General features: G+C 46.7%; 1 protein-coding gene across 5 annotated transcripts in view; it reads left to right on the top strand.

The window, feature by feature from the left end:
• Positions 1–19,008, top strand: part of SRCIN1 (SRC kinase signaling inhibitor 1) — a 263,545-nt gene that overhangs the window by 110,541 nt on the left and 133,996 nt on the right. For all 5 annotated transcript variants that reach the window (XM_088655243.1, XM_088655240.1, XM_088655247.1 and 2 more), the window contains exon 2: positions 5,446–5,729. In XM_088655243.1, the coding sequence (XP_088511369.1) occupies positions 5,446–5,729 (284 nt within the window). The remainder of the gene's footprint in view (positions 1–5,445; positions 5,730–19,008) is intronic.

The raw sequence follows: 19,008 nt of genomic DNA, 5'->3' as shown, positions 1-19,008 counted from the left end.
AGTCTTCCGTTCCCACACTCTTCACAGACATCTCATGTGATTTATACTAATCACACTACCCAGCAAAATCCTAACAGACATAACTGGGCTCCTGAACCCCCACAGGGGTGCTGCAGAAAAATGTAGTTGGTTAATGTAGCCATGGACTCAAAAATGTTGAAAACCTCTGCATTAGGGCCAAAAGGGTACTGCCCCACCAACCAGTACTGCCCTCAGCCAGCCTCCACCTGCCTGCCTTCTTGCAACCAGTCCATGAATTGCCCCTGGCTGTCAGCTTCCTCCTCCTCCTCCTCCTCCTCCTCCTCCTCCTCCTCCTCCTCCTCCTCCTCCTTCTCTTCCTCCTTAGGATCAGTGTTGCACTTGTACAACTCAGCAGGGAGAAAATGGGGACTAATCTGTAATCATAGGAATGTAGAGTGGGAAGGGACCCCGAGGGTCATCTGGTCCAATCCCTTGCAATGCAAAGAATCCCTGACAGGTGGTCATCCAAACACTACTCAAGAGCCTCCAGTGAAGAAGAGTCCAGATTTTGCTGCCAGAAAGTTTTGCCTGACTTTTAGTCAGAATCTCATTTCTTGTAACTTGACTCCATTGGTTTGGGTCCCACCCTCTGGAGTAGAAAACAAGCTTGCTCCATCTTCCATGTGGCAGCCCTTCAGATACTTGAAAATGGCTACTATATCACCTCTCCATCTTCTCCTAGACTGAGTTGACTCCACCTGTCATTGACTATGCCTGTCATTGGATCTCGTTCCACCTACTTTTGGGTTCTCTTTTTGCTTCCCTACTTCTGTTCCCAATGGACACCAGCCATAATTGCTCCTGAAGGATTATTTTGAATGGTGTAAAATGATGTTCTTCATGCTTGCTTTCCATGAGGTGTTTGCATTTGCCAATAAAAAGACACTCCTTCCAAGGAATAAATGGGATCGTTTACTGTGTAGGCATTAAAAATGTGTGCTGGGGGTGTCAGATGTGACATACTTCGGAGTGGGAGTTTGCAGCAGAGTGACAAATTGTGACAAGCAGGAATGATGATGGCTTGGAGCTGTATCTTGCATCAGTCTGAAGGGCTTCAAATTGTGGCCTCTCTTTCTATACAGGAAGTTTAGGTAATAGGGCGCTGCATAGAATGTGTAAAAGCCAGACGTTTCTATGCCCACACATCTCTCCTAGGCAAGCAAGGGGCATTTCCAGTGTCCAAGGACACATTCCATCATGAAAAAAGCTCTTGAGGAAGGACCAGAGCAGAGCAACTGAGGGGTGCGGCCGGGAGAGAGCCCCGAGGGCCAGACTGAAAGCCTTGGAGGGCCACATTCAGCCATGGACTAGAGGTCCAACATGTGTACTGGGACTAGGAGAATGACAGCCAGGGAGCCAGAAAGGTAGAGCTAGGAGAGGTGGTTTGAGGACAGCTGTGTTGAAGATGTGGGCCTTCAGGAGAGGAACTTTTCAGGAGCCAAGATTGACAGCACATCCCATCAGCAAACACAACTTGCCAGACCACAACCTGTCCTTCAGGAAGATTTAGAATATTGGACCCAGTTTGGACATGTTTAACTTTGCTGGCGGGCAGGGGGCACAAAGTGTGATGCCAAGCCGCATCCATAGCCATTTCCTTCCTCCCTTGATCTTCCTCAGAGTAGCACTTCAAAGGTGGTAAGAAGATGCTTCCCCTAAAATGGCAATAAAATGAAATGAAATCTGCAGCTGAGAGCTCAGCTGAGCTGATCTTCATTTTTACTGCCTTGTTAAATCTCTTTTTAATTTTTTTCAACACTAGTTTTCTTCCACCACCCCACCCATTTTCCCCAGATAACAAGAACCCATAAAGTATTTTTATGGAGGAGAAAGCTTGTCTTTCCTTTGCCAATCTCTAGAGCCATCCATACACTCCACTGCTTATTACAGCTCTAACTGAAGCCGTATATTATTGCAAAATGGCCATCTTGACGTGGCTCAGCCCATAACTGGGACTGTGCCATTTTCAGAAGGCAGAGTCAGCAACCTCAAGAGCGGGACCTTGTGGGTTCTGTGATTATTGAGCATTTGCAAAGAATGTGAAGTTATCAAGGAAATCAACGTGTCTGATAGATTTAAGAACATAAGGGTTGCTTCTGCTGGCTCACAGGAATACTGCATTAGCTGCTCAGTATTCTGTTGATTTATGCTGTTTTAAGTTACACACCACTTAGACTCTTATCTCTTGGTGGTGGTTAGGAAGCTACTGATGCTGCACACAGAAGTGGTACTTCTGGTTGTCAAAGGAAGTAGAAAATAAAGAGGAGAACTGAATTGATCAGTACAAAAACCAGAGAGAAAACAACTCTTCCTCCACCCCACCCCATCTCCAAGAAGTGCGCCAATAAAAATTGGCATTCTGATTTTTGGAGGGGTATCACAGGAAGCATGTGGCTAATGACACAACTACTATCCTTTTTTTTGTCATGGGAGGCTCAGAGCAATGTTCTTCCTGTTGGTGGTCCCCAGATGTTGTGGGACTACAACTCATGGGAGTTGTAAACAAGCAACATCTGGGGACCTATGCTGGAAGAACATGAATTTAGAAGACGCCGCAGTCAGAAAGCTAGACAATACAATACTGTTAACTGTTTCTTTTAAATAAGAACGGAACAGCTACTAGAAAGTCCTGATTCTACCCAGATACAACCATGTCTATATGACGTTATCCAGACATTTGCCAGTGTTGCAAGCCTGTTTTCCATGGGTCACCCTGATCCTATCGAAGCTTGCCTCTGCTAGAGAAAGTACAATTTCCATGGCAGTGACTATAGAGGGAAAGTCTGATGTAGTGTTGGAACTTCAGGAGTTAGTCTTTGCCTCTTACCTTCAGCTATGCAGGTGTTATCCTTTATGAAGACCACTAATTTATGGGTGCTGTTGATCAGGAATGTCTAACTTCTTCCGCATTACTGGAATCCACTCTATTCCCCAGACACCATCTTTGGGGCCAGAAATGTATTTTGCCATACAAGCTGATCCCCTCATGAAGGGTCAGGCTCCATGGTCATAATAGCAGTAAGGGATTCACAGTTCTTTTATTTATAAATTCATTTATAGGCTGTTTTTTTTAATAGCTCTTCTAAAGACATGTAAAATACAGTTCAGAAGCAAAAGACTCAATTTATATGGCAGCAGCACACTATTTTAAAAGCGTATGCGACTTTAAAATAAATAAAACAGCATCATGAGTTACAGTAGATGAGCTAGGTAAGCATTCCAAAACAACCCTCTGACTTAAGCTCATAAGAAACCTAAATTAGAAAGAATCAGCCCTAAATTAGTGTGCTTTTAAAACCTGCTTAAAGATGTAAGGCCTCTCCAGATGTCCTCTTCGTTGTGCATTCATGATGATATGTACTCATGATATTAGACAGGCCATATGCGACCCCAATTTCAATATTATTTGCTTGCGCAGAAGTTTTGAGTCGGTCATACAACTTCATTTCCAATCGGTGCATATCCTGCAATTTCCTGCTGAAATCCTGTAACCTTTCACACCGCAAATACATTTTTTTGGGGGTCCCACTTACTGTTGCGCTATAGCCCCTCTGGACAGCGAAAATGTGGTAGCATTGGGGGACGCATTGCAGAAGAACTAATAAAGCCAAACAAGTCCACCGCTACTGTGTGAAGAACATACTGCTGAATATACCTACGAGAAAACACCTGTCTGGAGGGCTCCTTGCAGAGCAGAGCTCATCCCCTCCAAGCCATTGGCTGAGTTGCTGTGATGTCATAGAGTATTCCTAAATATTTTAACAGTTGCAGGAGGGAAAGTTGACAAAGGAAAGATTATTTTTCTGCGTAAAATACATGGGGCAGAATATAGCTGTCCCATACTTCATATGGGGCATTTAAGCTACTGTGATTGGTTATGGAAACAGCATCATGGGACTACGGTATTTAGGAATGTTTACAGTGCAGTTAGCTGGTGTGTGGTGGGGAGCTAGAGTTTGGATGTCCTTGGATGTGAGCATCGTTGGCCTAATTTACTGATGGCAATGAATCACGATGTCTGAAGGGACACGAACCTTTTGGGAACCAGGCTGTGCTGCTGTTCTTTCCTTTCTTGGGGCAGGCGTCAGAAGCGGAAGCCCCCTTCTCCAGTTGTCAGGTGTTCTGGCTATTCCTGAGCTTCAGAGCGATGTTCCACAAAAATTCCTCCCTCCTCCCCCATGAACCAACCTGCACCTCATTTCCGTTTTCTTTCAGTTCCTTTATGTCCGTATTTACTGTTGCAGAATGTTCGTCTGTCTTTGTCCCTCTGTCTGCCTTTGCTTGAGAGCAGGGGCACCAAGGCTGTCATCTCCCATTGAGGTCTCCTGACTGTCTTATGTTTGATTTTAGCCCCCCCCCCCACAGGGGGGGGGCAGTTTTGAAGTCTCTGTGGTTTCTCCTGCCCCCCCCCCAGTTGTCGTCTTGATAATGTTTATGTCTTGTCTGTCTTCCGGATGACGGCCTCTTTTCTGCCCCTCACCCCACCCCACCCCCAAGCACGCCCCCTTTGTCCCCTTTGCACTGAGAAATCCCCTTGAAATCACTTTGGAATAAAAAGTGATTGGAATGGACTTCCCTCCCATCTCCCCATCTCTTACCTACCACTGTCATGCCCCCGTAAAGACTGAGATCTATCTGCCCCTTCCTTCAAGTCTGAAAATTTTTGTGGCCCTGTTCTGAGGCTGATCAATGGGAAGAGAAAGCTGTAGCAAAGTCTTGATTCTCTTGCAGACAGTTGCCACCAATGAGTAATGGAGGCTGGTACACATAGGGCAGGCTTCCTCAACCTCGGCCCTCCAGATGTTTTGAGGCTACAATTTCCATCATCCCTGACCACTGGTCCTGCTAGCTAGGGATCATGGGAGTTGTAGGCCCAAAGCATCTGGAGGGGCTGAGGTTGAGGAAGCCTGACATAGGGCAAATGGGGCACTTCCCCACCAACCTCAGCCTGCCCCTACTTGCTTGCCTACCTAATTAAATCCATTCCAGGTGCAGTGGCCCTGGCTGTCTGCACCCTTAGTCTCCGCATTGTCCTTGTAAAATTCAGTAGGAAGGAGGATGTGTTGGCTGCGCCTGTCATTGGCTCTAGCTCCCTCTACTGTTGGCCTCCCTGCCTTCCAACCTACCTGTTCCAACGGGCACCACAGCCAAAGGGAAAACCCTGCCAGTGCCTGGATGAGACTCTTCTTTCCCTATCCCAAAAGGAGGGTCGTGCAATGCTGAAGACTGATCAGCACTTCATTCTAACATAGCCTCTGATTGCCTCCTTTCTCCTTACCCTGCCCACCCTTTTTTGAGAAAGCTCTCCCACTCCTTCCTATAGAGCCGACATCCCTGGTCCCCTTCCTGCACTGTGAGGTAAGTGGAAAGGTACCCTGACTCCCTCTCTTGTTTCTTCCTTTCCTTCTCTCCCAATCCGTGTAGATCCCGAGAGGACCAGCGCCCACATGATCTCGGCAGACGATGCAGAATATCCACGGGAATACCGGACCCTGGGCAATGGCACACGCCGATTCTCCAACGTAGGCCTGGTGCACACCTCGGAGCGCCGGCACACGGTCATCGCTGCCCAGAGCCTGGAGGCCCTGACAGGCCTCCAGAAGTCTGAGATGGAACGGAAGCGAGATGCCTTCATGGACCACTTGAAGAGCAAATACCCCCAGCATGCTTTGGCCATCCGAGGGCAGCAGGAGAGGATCCGGGACCAGGTAAGAGCTGCCTTTCTTTCTTCAATCAAGTTTCTCTCTCAACACTCACAATGTTTTCTTTCTCTGGGTTCATGGCTTAACATAGGCAAGATGCAACTTTCCCAATTAGGACTCTTTCAGTCCTCCTTACCCACCTAGATCAGGAGCAAAGAGGAAATCAATTTAGTACTGTATGTGCAGCATTCTCCTCCTGATTCCTTAAATCTGGGATGGGGAACCTAGGGCCTTCCAGAGGTTGTTTGACTACAACTCCCATCAGCCCCAGCCAGCATGGGTGATGGTCAGGGATGAAGGGAACTGTAGTCCAGCAACATCGGGAAGACCACAACTTCCCAATCTTTGCCTTAAAGCCATGGGACTTATTCAGGTGACACTGTTCTGGCAACAAGTGGTGTGAAGCGGGAGATCTTTATGGAATAGCCAAGACCTTGGTCCTGCTTCTCAAGGAGACATGTCTAGCTGTATTATAAGTTTAAGTACACATTTCAGGTCTGTTCAAAATTGTATACTAAGCCATCTTGAGGGATTACAGATCACAATAAGGCACTGGGGATACCCGATAAGGAATTCTCAAACATCATCATGAAATGCCCGTTTCCCAGGTCCTTTTGTGGAAGCCATAGTAGAAGCTGGTTCGGTTCCAAACACATTTAAATTGGTAGTACAGTATAGATCTTGTGTTCTGGGATGTTGCGCAATACCCTTTCATTTCTGTAAGACAGCCTTTTATTTTTGGTAATTCTTATTCTGCACAATTATATAAGCTGGTTTGTATGTTTTCTTACACAATGCCATTATTACGTAGAAACTAACTACCCAACCTCCATGCCCATTTGCTAATGCCGCTTTAGGTTGCAGCTTTTTGGATCATTGCCATCAGCAAACTGGTAGCTAGTAAAGGAAAGCAAAGACCCTTTATTTGTTTTATCCAACTTATGCAGTCCTCCGCAATGAGTCTCATGACAACCTAAGGCAGAGCTTTCCAACCTTTTTGAGTCCACGGTTTCCTTGACCAACCACATTCTTTCTGCGGCTCCCCTGTGGAAGCCACTTATACTGGGGTTCCATTACAGGAAGTGCGTAAGTGGGTATTCACCCGTTCCGTGCCCGCCCTGCCCTGTTGAGAGTGGAGGTGGAGGAGGGAGAGAAGGAATCGGAACATGATTGGAAGACAGAAAGCAGGAGGAGCAGCAGGACTCAGGCTGGGCTGGGGAGAGAGACAGAGGTCAAGATCAAGAGAGATTTGCAAATATGAAGGAAGGATGGCTGGCATGAAGAGGGAGAGAGAGGGGAGGGCCCTTCTGCAGCACCCCTGGCCAATTGTTAAATCATCCAAGGGTGCTGAGGTTGCGGCGCTCATCTAGCTTTATTGGCCGAGGGAGCCGGCATACAGCTTCCAGGTCATGTGGTGTCAAACAACAGGTGTACAGTGACTAAGCATCCGGATTTAGTACTCTGAAAAGTATACTGTCACAGATGGGTGTTGGCTACTCCCGAGTAAGCACTCCACACATCCTCTGGATTTTCAGAGTTTTAGTGTGCATGCTATATACAGTGGTGAGATGTCTCAAATCATGTCTGCTCTGCATGGGGCAGAAGCCTGCAATGGCGTCTGGCGGGCTCTCACCCCCTTTTTAAAACTGGGTACCCAAACGCCCCTCCTCCTGGCTCTACGGGTCCTCCGTGGTCCCAAACTAGGCTCCTGAGGTGCCATTCTACCTACCCCCTCCTTTCCAGCCCCTGCTGAAGCTAGCTCCTCCCCTGCTTTCTGCTACCAACCTGGAGCTGAGCCTCCAGGACTCTGCAGAGCCCTGGACCTGTCTTTACCACTTCCTGTTCCTGGTTTTCCCTCCCAGACTTGCTGCTCTCGCTGCTGCTCTTCCAGCTGGTGGAAGTAAGCAGAGTGGGCTGCTCTCTTCAAGCCCTCTCTCTTACATATACCTATATTCAAAACCTGGGGAGGCTAATCTGTGGCCTTTCATCATAATCACCACCACCTTTATTTATTTATTTATTTATTTATTTATTTATTTATTTATTTATTTATTTATATCCCACCCATCTGGCTGAGTTGCCCCAGCCCCTCTGGCCAGCTCCAGCCCCTCTGCCTGTCATTGGCTCGGGCTCCCCCTACTGTTCATATGGGGTGCGGGTGGCACTGGGGTCTAAACCAGTGAGCCTCTTGGGCTTGCCGATCAGAAGGTTGGCAGTTCGAATCTCCACGACGGGGTGAGCTCCCGTTTCTCTGTCCCAGCTTCTGCCAACCTAACAGATTGAAAGCACACCAGTGCAAGTAGATAAATAGGTACTGCTGTGTCGGGAAGGTAAACAGCGTTTCCATGCGCTCTGGTTTCAGTCACGGTGTCCCATTGCGCCAGAAGCGGTTTAGTTATGCTGGCCACATGACCTGGAAAGCTGTCTGTGGACAAACACCAGCTCCCTCGGCCTGAAAGCAAGATGAGCACCGCAACCCCATAGTTGCCTTTGACTGGACTTAACTGTCCAGGGGTCCTTTACCTTTACTGTTCTTATGTTTTTGGGGCTCCAGTTCCCATCAGTCCCATCCACAGAGCTGGCTCTGCCATTAGGCAGACTGAGGTGGCTGAAGCCCCCAAAGCAGTAGCCCTGTAGACACTCTGCTGCAGGCGCAGAAGCCACACTAGTGTCGGCTGAAATCATGCAAGAACTTGCGGAGTTCTGCCAAATTTTGCGATTTGGTGGGTGGAAGATCGTTTTGTATAGCTGAATTTGACATGTAAGAAATGAAATCCCACCAAACAGCCTTAGAAATGCATTCTTTACGCTTAGAAACATGTAATTTGTGAGCCATTTTCTCTGTGATGGCCAGAGCTCACACATTCTTGTCCCGCGACAAGAGATTCAAGTCCTGTAGTGCCTTCCGTTTCTGGAACAGATGCTTAAGTGCTTGTAACACAAAGTGTTAGGAATTAGTCGTGTGAGAGCTGAAAAATACACGTCTTGTTTTGTGCCAGGTGTGCGAGAGAATGGCACTTCTTTAGAGGCACCTGTTCTGCATGCAGGCTCAGCGCTGTGAGTAATGTGCCTGTGATCACCTGCAGATCACTTTCGACTCCCTCCTGTTGCCTAATGACTTGAAACTCAGCACAGAGCAGCCTTGCCGAAAGCCAGATTCTCAAGCTCTGCTGGGCTTTTGTCTCCTTTCCCCAGTAGCACTGATATTTCCACATTCGGGCTTTTATTTGATCCGGGGCTCAACTTAGGAACCTCTTTTCATATCTAAGGTTTAGTCCTATGACCAGGATAGTGAAGTCTTAATGTAGTTGCACAGCTATTTATTGCCTGATAAATTAAGGCCAAATCTCTCAGCTGCTACAGTTTCAAAGGTCAGGTTAGAATTTATTTCCCAGGGAGTGAGTGGGCGGGGATTAGAGTGACCCGGTGAAAAAGGGAAAGGGGACTCCTGTAGAACAGGGGAGTTCAGCAGATAGAGTTTGCCACATTGAAAGAAACTACAGTCACAAACCGTGGCTTCACTCCTGACAGCACGGCACAGCAGGAGTGTGGAAGACCATGGCATGCCCACGATTTTCAGCCCACCTTTAAACCATAGTTAAGCATAGCTATGGTTTAAAGGGATGTGTGGATGAGACCAATATGTAGCCCAGGTTCATTTATATGGCTTGGGGGAGGGCGGGCAGAATCCTGGTTAGAGAAGTAATAAATGAACCGGCATCAGGGTTTAACTTGAACCCAGAACCCAATTTCAGAAAGCCCCACCTGGAAATTTTGAGTGGTTGAAGCCCAGTTCTATATGATGAAAACATGGGTTGACCATATCAGTTCAGCTCATTTCAGGCAGCTTTGTATTTCTGCAGGGGCAGAGAAGGGCCGCATTCCCCCTGGGGTAATCACTTGGAGGCCACATATTGATGGTGGGCATGGCTGGTGCCAAAAGTGAATGGGGCTAGAGTCAAATGCGGGCAGGGAAACCCCTATAGTAGTAGTAGTAGTAATAATAATAATAATAATAATAATAATAATAATAATAATAATAATTTTATTATTTATACCCTGCCCACTCTGGGCAGCTTACAACACATCCCTTGCCCCCCTCATCCCCTTTCTCTCTTTCTGCTGCCCCCCCCCCATTTCCTCTTTGGCTCCCCATGAAATCATGCCAGGGGGTGTACATGAAACCCTAGGACAGGCATCCCCAAACTTCGGCCCTCCAGATGTTTTGGACTACAATTCCCATCTTCCCTAACCACTGGTCCTGTTAGCTAGGGATCATGGGAGTTGTAGGCCAAAACATCTGGAGGGCCGCAGTTTGGGGACGCCTGCCCTAGGACCACCTGGGCTCTTTACAGCTGCTATAGAATTAACAGTGTCTCTATTTATTTTGAAATGGTTTGCTAGATAGTAAGGATTCTTTTCCTCCCCCCCCCCACTTGTTTTAGTTTTGGTAGCCTGGTTCCATCATGTCCGTCGTAGCAGTTGGTTCAGGTGCCTGGGAGAGAGAGAGAGAATGAATTTCTCCCTGAGCATTGGTGGCCGCGAAAGAGAGGCAGTGTTAAAACAGCAGATGGAGCTGCAGGTCAAGAAGAATGGCTTCCGTGGTTCCAGAACGAAAGCAAGGATAGATGCCCTGAGATTAGTCAGTTCTATGGGGCTTTGGCAGGGTACCAGGGGATGCTCAAGGCTAGATCAGTGAAAGTTGCAGACTAGGTTAGGAATGTTAACCCATGTATGTGTCAGGCTAACAAGGTTCCAGATCTGCGGTCTGCTCTTAAAAGCAGCCCGTTTTTTCCTGACCTGTGCAAACCTTCTCTTAGAATCAGAGATCTGCCTAAGTTTTTTCTCCTCTTGCCTTGGAGGTTAGAAACTTGTATCTAAATTAAAAGATAGGTTGGCTGAATCCATGCTGCTAGCAGACAGAAGCAATTTGCTTCCTCTCAAATGCATGGGGAACGTAATCGTTCTGGCAAGGGGGTGAAATGCCTTTCAAGCTCTCCCTCTGCCCCAGTTTTGCATTGGAGGCTGACAGTATGTGCTACATCATCCCTCAGTGTGACAGGGTAGGTGTTTAACTGGACAGAGGAAAGCAAGGCTCTGAGTTTATGTTCAGCGAAAGGTCATAAGAACTTGCAGAAGAACTTGCTCTTGACTCCAGAGTTCAACTGTGCTGGAAAAGGTGAAGCAGTATCAAAGATGAGAGTGCCCTTGAGCGTATGCTATGCCAGAAAGGGGTTTCTGCCTCCCGGGTTCTTATTGCCCTTTTGTGCCCTTGCGAGCAAGGTATTCTGGGCTAAGGAGTGGGGTTGGGGGTTGGGGAGAGAAATCTGTTTCATTCCACGTTTAAAGGCAAACCTTCCTAATTTACACATTTTGAAACAACACACAAACTGAGGCACGATTTCTCCAAATCTTGCAATGCAATAAAGGAGTGGGGTTGGGGGTTGGGGAGAGAAATCTGTTTCATTCCACGTTTAAAGGCAAACCTTCCTAATTTACACATTTTGAAACAACACACAAACGGAGGCACGATTTCTCCAAATCTTGCAATGCAATAAAGGAGTGGGGTTGGGGGTTGGGGAGAGAAATCTGTTTCATTCCACGCTTAAAGGCAAACCTTCCTAATTTATGTACTGGTGAAAGTAGCATACAAAAACGGGGAAATTGCTTTGCAAAAATCTTTGGGGGAATGCATATGAAAATGCTACTAAATCTTAATGAGGGTTTTATTTTATTTTATTTTAAAGACATACAAACTGATGTGGAAATGAGAAGAACTGAACTTGAAACTGGAAAAACGAGGAACAAAGAGAAACCAAAATTCACAGATTTGCCAATCCCTGCTTTGGGCCTTTTACTAGGATCGGTGTGGCCTAGTGACACAAGTTTCTTGGAATTGTGTTTGTTCAAATCTCAGAGCCTTCTTTGTGCACAGAAGAGAATACAAGTGTACAACACCAGCCTGTGTAATCGGCACACTGCATTGGGTCCTGGCTGTTAGCTTTTCCTTGGGCACTAGAGCAGTATCTCTGCTTCAGGCTCCTCCTTTTCTCAGCTCTAGTCCGGGCTGGAGAACGTATCCTCTCAGCTTGCATTCAAGTTCAGCTGCCTATGGGCTTGGCCTAGGGTGGCCTTAACACAAGCCTTTGCTTTTCTACACCATTCAAAGCAATCCTGCTTCAGTGCACTCGGCTGGGTTATGCAAAAGCCACCTGCAAAGGAGAAATGTCTGGAAACCTCTTAGTGCTCCTGTAATTGCTTGGGGTCCCTCACCTGCACCATTGCGTGTCTACAGGCACTTATAGGTGGCAAAGCCATATGCGCAACACTCTCTAGATCAGGGATCTTCGTATCCCATGCTACTTTTCTTCCTACATTAGGAATGGGGAACTTTCTTCAGTTCTGTGGGCAAGGGGCAAAAGTGGCTGGAGCAATGGATGTGACCCTTAGCTATATTGTAGCAGAGGTTCCTTCACCCACATTCGCCTCTGCATCCTGGCAAGCAAGTTCAAGGACACCGTTCAAGGATGCATTCCATCCAGACTAAAGTGTTATGCAGGCCACAGAGCAGGGCTGATGAGGAAGGGGCAAGGCCTGAAAGGTTCCTAAGGGCCAGGTATATAGGCTCAGAGGGCCGCATTTGAACCTGTGGCTTGAGGCTCCCCACCCACATATCTCAAGGTGAGGGCTAGGACTGGTGGCCTTGAATAATAGTGGCATTGGGGTGCGTGCTTTCCCCCCATAACCCTAGAATTAATGGACATCCAATGAAGCTGATGGTTGGAAGAGTCAAGAAGTACATCTTCACACAGCACAGAGATAAACTATGAAACTTGCTAGTATAAGGTGTGATGGTAGCCAGAAATTTGAATGCCTTTACAAGAGAGTTAGATAGATTTGTGGGGGACCAGGCCATGAATGACTGCTAGATACAATGGCTATTTTGCCAGTGGGGAACACTAGTGGGGAAAGAGCTTGTTGCGCTCATGTCCTGCTTGTAGGCTTCCCAAGGGCATCTGGTTGGCCACTATGAGAACACAGTTCTGGACTAGATGGGCATGTGGCCTGATCCAGCAGGGCTCTTGTGTTCTTACAGGAGATAGACCTATTGCCAGAATTCATTGCCAGGGCTAGTAGCATGGGTTAAGGTTGTTGGGTACCTGTCAAGTCCCACACCCAGAATGGACGGCCTGCTGAGAACCCTGGAATTCGCTGGCCTCCTCCTCCTCCTCCTCCTCCTCCTCCTCCTCCTCCTCCTCCTGAAGGAGCGACTCCACCCCCATCATTCAACCCGGACACTGAGGTCCAGCGCCAAGGGCCTTCTGGCAGTTCCCTCCCTGCGAGAAGCGAAGTTACAGGGAACCAGGTAGAGGGCCTTCTCAGTAGTGGCGCCCGCCCATCAGATGTCAAGGAAATAAACAACTATTTGACGTTTCGAAGATATCTGAAGGCTATCTTTAGGGAAGGTTTTAATGACTGATGTTTTGATGTATTTTTAATCTTTTGTTGGAATGTGCCCAGAGTGGTTTTTGTTGGAAGGCGCCTCAGATGGGTGGGGTATAAATAAAAAATTATTATTATAATATTATCCTTGCCGCATGTCCACCTATCACTTCTAAGCAAAGACCCTTCCAAATGACCTGTTTATTGCCCATCCTTCCTGGTTTGTTTGTGCAGAGGTTAGATGACACCATGTCAGATGACACCGTGTGAAGCAGTTGTTACCCGACACTTCCCAGTGCATCTTGCTATTCTTTCCTTATTGCAGAAAGGTAGATGTGTGTGTGTGCGCGCACACACACATGCGTTGTCAACAAGTCAAGTAGAGTCCTTTTGTCCAACGTTGGTCCTCATCATAGTAGACCATTTGAAATTAATGGACATGATCCATTAATTTCAATGGGTCTACTCTGAGTATAAGTTAGTTGGATACAACCTGAAGTGGGGTGTGAGAGGGAGAAACAGAGACAGAGGAAAACCTGTCCTTGCCTTATTGTACTTGCATTTCCTGTTGAAGGGGGAGGGGGGAGAAACCACCTGTCTGGATTAATGCAAATGAATGATCCCAATTTAGCACATCCCATTTGCAAACGTGTCAACAGTATGTATGAGATGCATATTATGCCAGGCAAAAATCAAGCTGGTGGTTATAACTTGTAAAGCCCTAAATGCTGCAGTAACACAGTTGTTTCACCAGTGTGGTTGCTCCTAGTTTTATTGTGCTTGCAGTCCCCCCCCCCCTTTTTGGGGGGGTGTTGGAGAGAGCTGCTTTTCAATTTGTTTGCCTTGCCTTGCTGCTTTGTTTCATGCTCTGACTTGAGCCTTTGGGATAGGTTAGGCCACACATTTAAATATGATGCTGCCTGAATTTGTGGACCTCAGAGGGTTGTCAGCTTTCTTACTGAGATGCAGAAACTCATTAGCTGATTGAAACTTTACCAGTCATTTTATTGATCATTCCTCCTGATTTGTTTGGAGGGACTTTAGATGATGTTGGCTTCATGGTGGTTTGTTTTCAGGTGTGTGTGTGTGTGTGTGTGTGTGTGTGTGTGTGTGTGTGTGTGTGTGGTTAGACAATGTTGCATCAAAGCAAGTGTTTCCTTGCATTTTCAGGTGCATTTCCCCATCACTTTCCTTCCTGCAAGAAGTCTGGTCTTTTGGGAAAGCAAGTTTGTTGTGCAAGACCTCCCACTCAAATGTAATTGTGCAACCTGGATTTGCCGGTGTGTGAATGAATTGCACCTGAAAGCGATTGTCTGGCAGTGCCTTTAATCTCCATGCCATGAAAAGCTTCTGCCGCTCTGTTTCTGCATGCCAGTCGTGCTGCTAATGGCACAGAGGGAGAGGAAGCTCAAAGCCTGACATCTCCAATCGTACCTCTCTTAACAGACTCTGGCCATTGTTTTTGCTTCCTGTCAATGTCTGGAACTTCTGTGTGATGTGCTCTCTCTTCCTTCAAATCCGTCTTCAAAATCCATCTTTGTCCGCAAAACCCTTTCAGGCATGGTCTATGCAGAAGCATAAGAAGTTGCCTTACTTATAGTGAGTCAGGCCACTGGTCCTTCTAGCTCAGTATTGTCTAAACTGACTGGAAGTAGCTCCCTGGAGTTTATGCATGGTTCTCCCCCAGCCCTACCTGGCGATATTGGGGATGGAACCTGGGAACGTCTGCATGCAAAGCATGCAAAGAGCAATGGCCCTTCCCTCAAAATGAACCTAGAATGAGGGGGGGGGTGGAGGCCAAATCCTGTGAATCGACAGATCCAGCTGCCACTGAGCTGAAGGCACCACCACCATAGTTGATGTGACTCAGGTGGGTGGTGCCAGCACAGAGCGGAGCTCCAGGCCAGCATTGCATGTATGAACACTCTGGTGTCCTTGTGTTAATAATGTTGGCCCTACCCTAGGACGCATGTTAGGATGTGGGACTTGCATTGCTGACATGGCAGTGTCAGCTGGCACACATATTTTTGCATGGCTCAGGAGCTCTGCTCGGTGGTGCAATCTGCCCTCCTCACTTGTAAACAGTGTAAGATGGGTGCCTATTGAGGGGCCTCACAATAGCAGAAGGCGCTGAGGACAGCTTAGCCAGGGCCTCTCTCAAACTATTAGCTATTAGCTATGTCTGAACCCCTTAGTGTTCAGTCCTTTCAAGATCTAAGCCTAAGTATGTCCAACTGAACTGGAGCATACTCCCCCCCCTGTTTCCCCTGCCCCTGCTTTTCCTCCTCTCCTTCTGATGTGTCTGCCCTGTCAAATTTCAGATTGCAACCTTCGCAGAGAATGTGTTTGTGTCGTTCTGCAAAGCACCCTGTAAACTGATGAGATTGTATAAAGAACTGAAAAATGTGTAGGTCCTATAGTATTCTGAATAGTTAAATCTTGGTAAAAGATGGGGAAGAAACCAGGATGTGAAACCATTGCTTGAAGTGGTTTGAATTAGCCATTGATAAGCATGAATGGCCCAGCTTAGATTAATAACTGAGATATACTGTACACATCCCCTTCTCAACACACCTCAATAAACCCGAAAGCCTCCAGTTAACCATAGCTTCTCAAGTTTTCTGAAACAGGTAACACTGGTTATTGGGTTCAGAGTAAGCCAATCTGAAGTTGGTTTAAGATCCTGACTTGTTCCAAACCCAGTAACCACAGTTTCCCAGGTCAGACGTAACAGGAAACGTAAGGTTGATTGAAGACTTCTGGGCATAGTTGTTGCAAGGAGGGAAGGGGCTGTGTGTTTAGGCGCAAACCTTGTTCATATCTGATTTTCCAAATGTCAGAGGTCAGTGTCTGCTCCAAGAATACCATGATTAAGGCAACTCACTGTCTCTGTTTGCAAGATGATATACAGGACTTACTGTTGTCCCCCTGTGTACTTGTCTGGGCGTAAGGCTTAGTTTGCCAACTGGTTTCATAGAAAGTTCAGTTGTACTGTAACTAGAGTTAAGAAAGTGAACCATGGTTACTGCCAACCACATTTTAATGTTATGTCTGCATTATACTTCAGGGGAATGTTTTGCATTTGATTGTCAGATGAGAGAATATACAAGAGGTTTTTATTCTTTTCTTCTACACAGACATGCTTTTCGTGTTGTTGTTTAGGTGTAAGGAATATATAATGTCAGAAGCAGAGTGGCATGCTCTTAAGAGAGGAAACAGGAATGATGGGGGTGGGGGGAGAACCAGTATACCCTCTCCACTTCATCTGCCATCTCTACAGGATATAGCTTTTGAGCACTTACTGGTAGATTTGAGGCCTAATTCCCAAGGCTTGCATGAAAGGAATCCTGTATGAACACTAACAAGGCTTCTCTCGAAGGCATAAAGGTGACTCAGATCTATAAAAATGACTTGAGTGGAAAGAGAGAGCACATTTCGCAGAGAGCCCCTGCAGGCCTCTTTCTTCTCCATTTATAAGGTTGACATGCAATCATCTTCAGATACGGAGTCCTTCACACACAGCCTCTCCATATTCAGCAGCCTTCCTTTTTATATCTTGCGTGGACTGTAAGGCAAGATGCCCTTTTTACCCCCTATAATTCGTTTTGTTTTCTTTCCACCCTGAAAATTTCCCAGACCCTCTGCAAAGGAGGGGAGTCATTATTCTGAGAGAGAAGCTGAGTGCCGTCTTGTTGAAGACAATGTCTGGAATATTTGTGGGACTGATAGTAATGATACACACCACCCCTTTCTCCACAGCAGTGTGAGATTCCAGCGGTTCTAGGAGCTTCCCCAGGGTTTGTGTTTCCTGTTGGAAATGAGGCACAGCAGCGACTGTGGTGTCTTCATGATATATGGTTTATTTACACATATATACAGCCTGAACCTAGAGGGAGGGGGTGCTGAATATTCACATCCCAAGAGGGTCCTGTTCCTTACATTGCTGCAGCCTCAGATTTTAATATTATCTGACCCTCTCTGCAGCATAAAACAGACTGTCCGTCTCATGCTCTGGCCCCCTCTAGCTTGCAGAAGTGACACGCCTCCCGTTCACTTACCTCATTGCCCCCTGCTTTTCTGCCCCTCCCTCCTGAAACTCTAGCCTTTTGTCTCTGCTAACTATCTCTCACCTCAGGGAGGGGCTTTCTCCATTTTCTGTCCAGCCTGGAATCTCTATTAATGGCATTGTTAATAGGTTAATGACTGGCCATCATCAGCCTTGGTTACCTCTGCTGAGCTGGCCTGGCTCATTAGCATAAACTAAATTGATTAATTCTAATTTTTACAAATTCCAGGATTTATGGTTGATTTGAACCCACAGACTCTGGCCCTAAAACTTATAACAGTATTTTAAGAGCCTTGTTGTAGATGTGGTGAAATTCATTTGAACACACACTAATAGAGCATGGTATTTGGAATACATCTGAGGCTCCACGAAATGTGGATTTCTGTTTTTAAAGCAGCAACCATTAGACAACTGGGCCAAAGCAAACAAGATGAATTTTAACAAGGAGAAATGTAAGGTACTACACTTGGGCAAAAAAATTGAAAGGCACAAATACAGGATGGGTGACACCTGGCTTGAGAGCAGTACATGTGAAAAGGACCTAGGAGTCTTGGTAGACCACAGACTTGACATGAGTCAGCGGTGTGATGCAGCAGCTAAAAAAGCCAATGCAATTCTGGGCTGCATCAATAGGAGTATAGCATCTAGATCTCGGGAAGTAATAGTACCACTGTATTCTGCTCTGGTCAGACCTCACCTGGAGTACTGTGTCCAGTTCTGGGCACCACAGTTCAAGAAGGATACTGACAAGCTGGAACGTGTCCAGAGGAGGGCAACCAAAATGGTCAAAGGCCTGGAAACAATGCCTTATGAGGAACGGCTTAGGGAGCTGGGTATGTTTAGCCTGCAGAAGAGAAGGTTAAGGGGTGATATGATAGCCATGTTCAAATATATAAAAGGATGTCATATAGAGGAGGGAGAAAGATTGTTTTCTGCTGCTCCAGAGAAGCGGACACAGAGCAATGGATTCAAACTTCAAGAAAGAAGATTCCACCTAAACATTAGGAAGAACTTCCTGACAGTAAGAGCTGTTCGGCAGTGGAATTTGCTACCAAGGAGTGTGGTGGAGTCTCCTTCTTTGGAGGTTTTTAAGCAGAGGCTTGACAGCCATATGCCAAGAATGCTTTGATGGTGTTTCCTGCTTGGCAGGGGGTTGGACTGGATGGCCCTTGTGGTCTCTTCCAACTCTATGATTCTATGATTCTATGAACCAAAAATTATAATATTTCCCTATATACATAAAAATGTAAAGCTGTTGTCATGCTGCAGTTCATGTGGCCACCATTAGGTGGCTACGGGCGGCAGGCAGCCTAGGCGAGCAGTTTAATGGATTGGGAAGCGGCGCTTAACTATGGTTCTTCTGTTTAGACTGCTCTGAAGACCCTAAAGAGGCTGGGAAAGTGACTTCCATTTGGTGAAAGTGACAGTGCTTTGAGCATCTGAGATGACTGCTGCTAAGAGGCAACATGGGAGAGGCAAGAGAGCCCCAGTGGGAATGAAGAGAAAATGCACTAAGATTGCATTGGCAAGAACTGATCAGGGAAATAAGAACCAAGACCTGTCCTCTGTGGCCAATTTGGGGCAGGATATGTACCTTGCCCAGACCATTATCTCATAGGTGGGCATACTGATGGGTTACTGTTTCCCTGCTCTCCTTGCAGATTCTGACTTAACCTGGGAGATGGCAGTGATCCCTGTGGCACATGCTGAACAAAGTGCCTCTGAGCATTTGCAGAGTATCCTCCCCCCCCAAAAAAAAGACAGACTTGGGTAACA

The sequence above is a fragment of the Zootoca vivipara genome, chromosome 12, assembly GCF_965207765.1.
Source record: "Zootoca vivipara chromosome 12, rZooViv2.hap1.1, whole genome shotgun sequence".
In the NCBI taxonomy this organism is placed as follows: Eukaryota; Metazoa; Chordata; class Lepidosauria; order Squamata; family Lacertidae; genus Zootoca; species Zootoca vivipara.
This window is presented reverse-complemented; position numbering and strand designations above follow the sequence as displayed.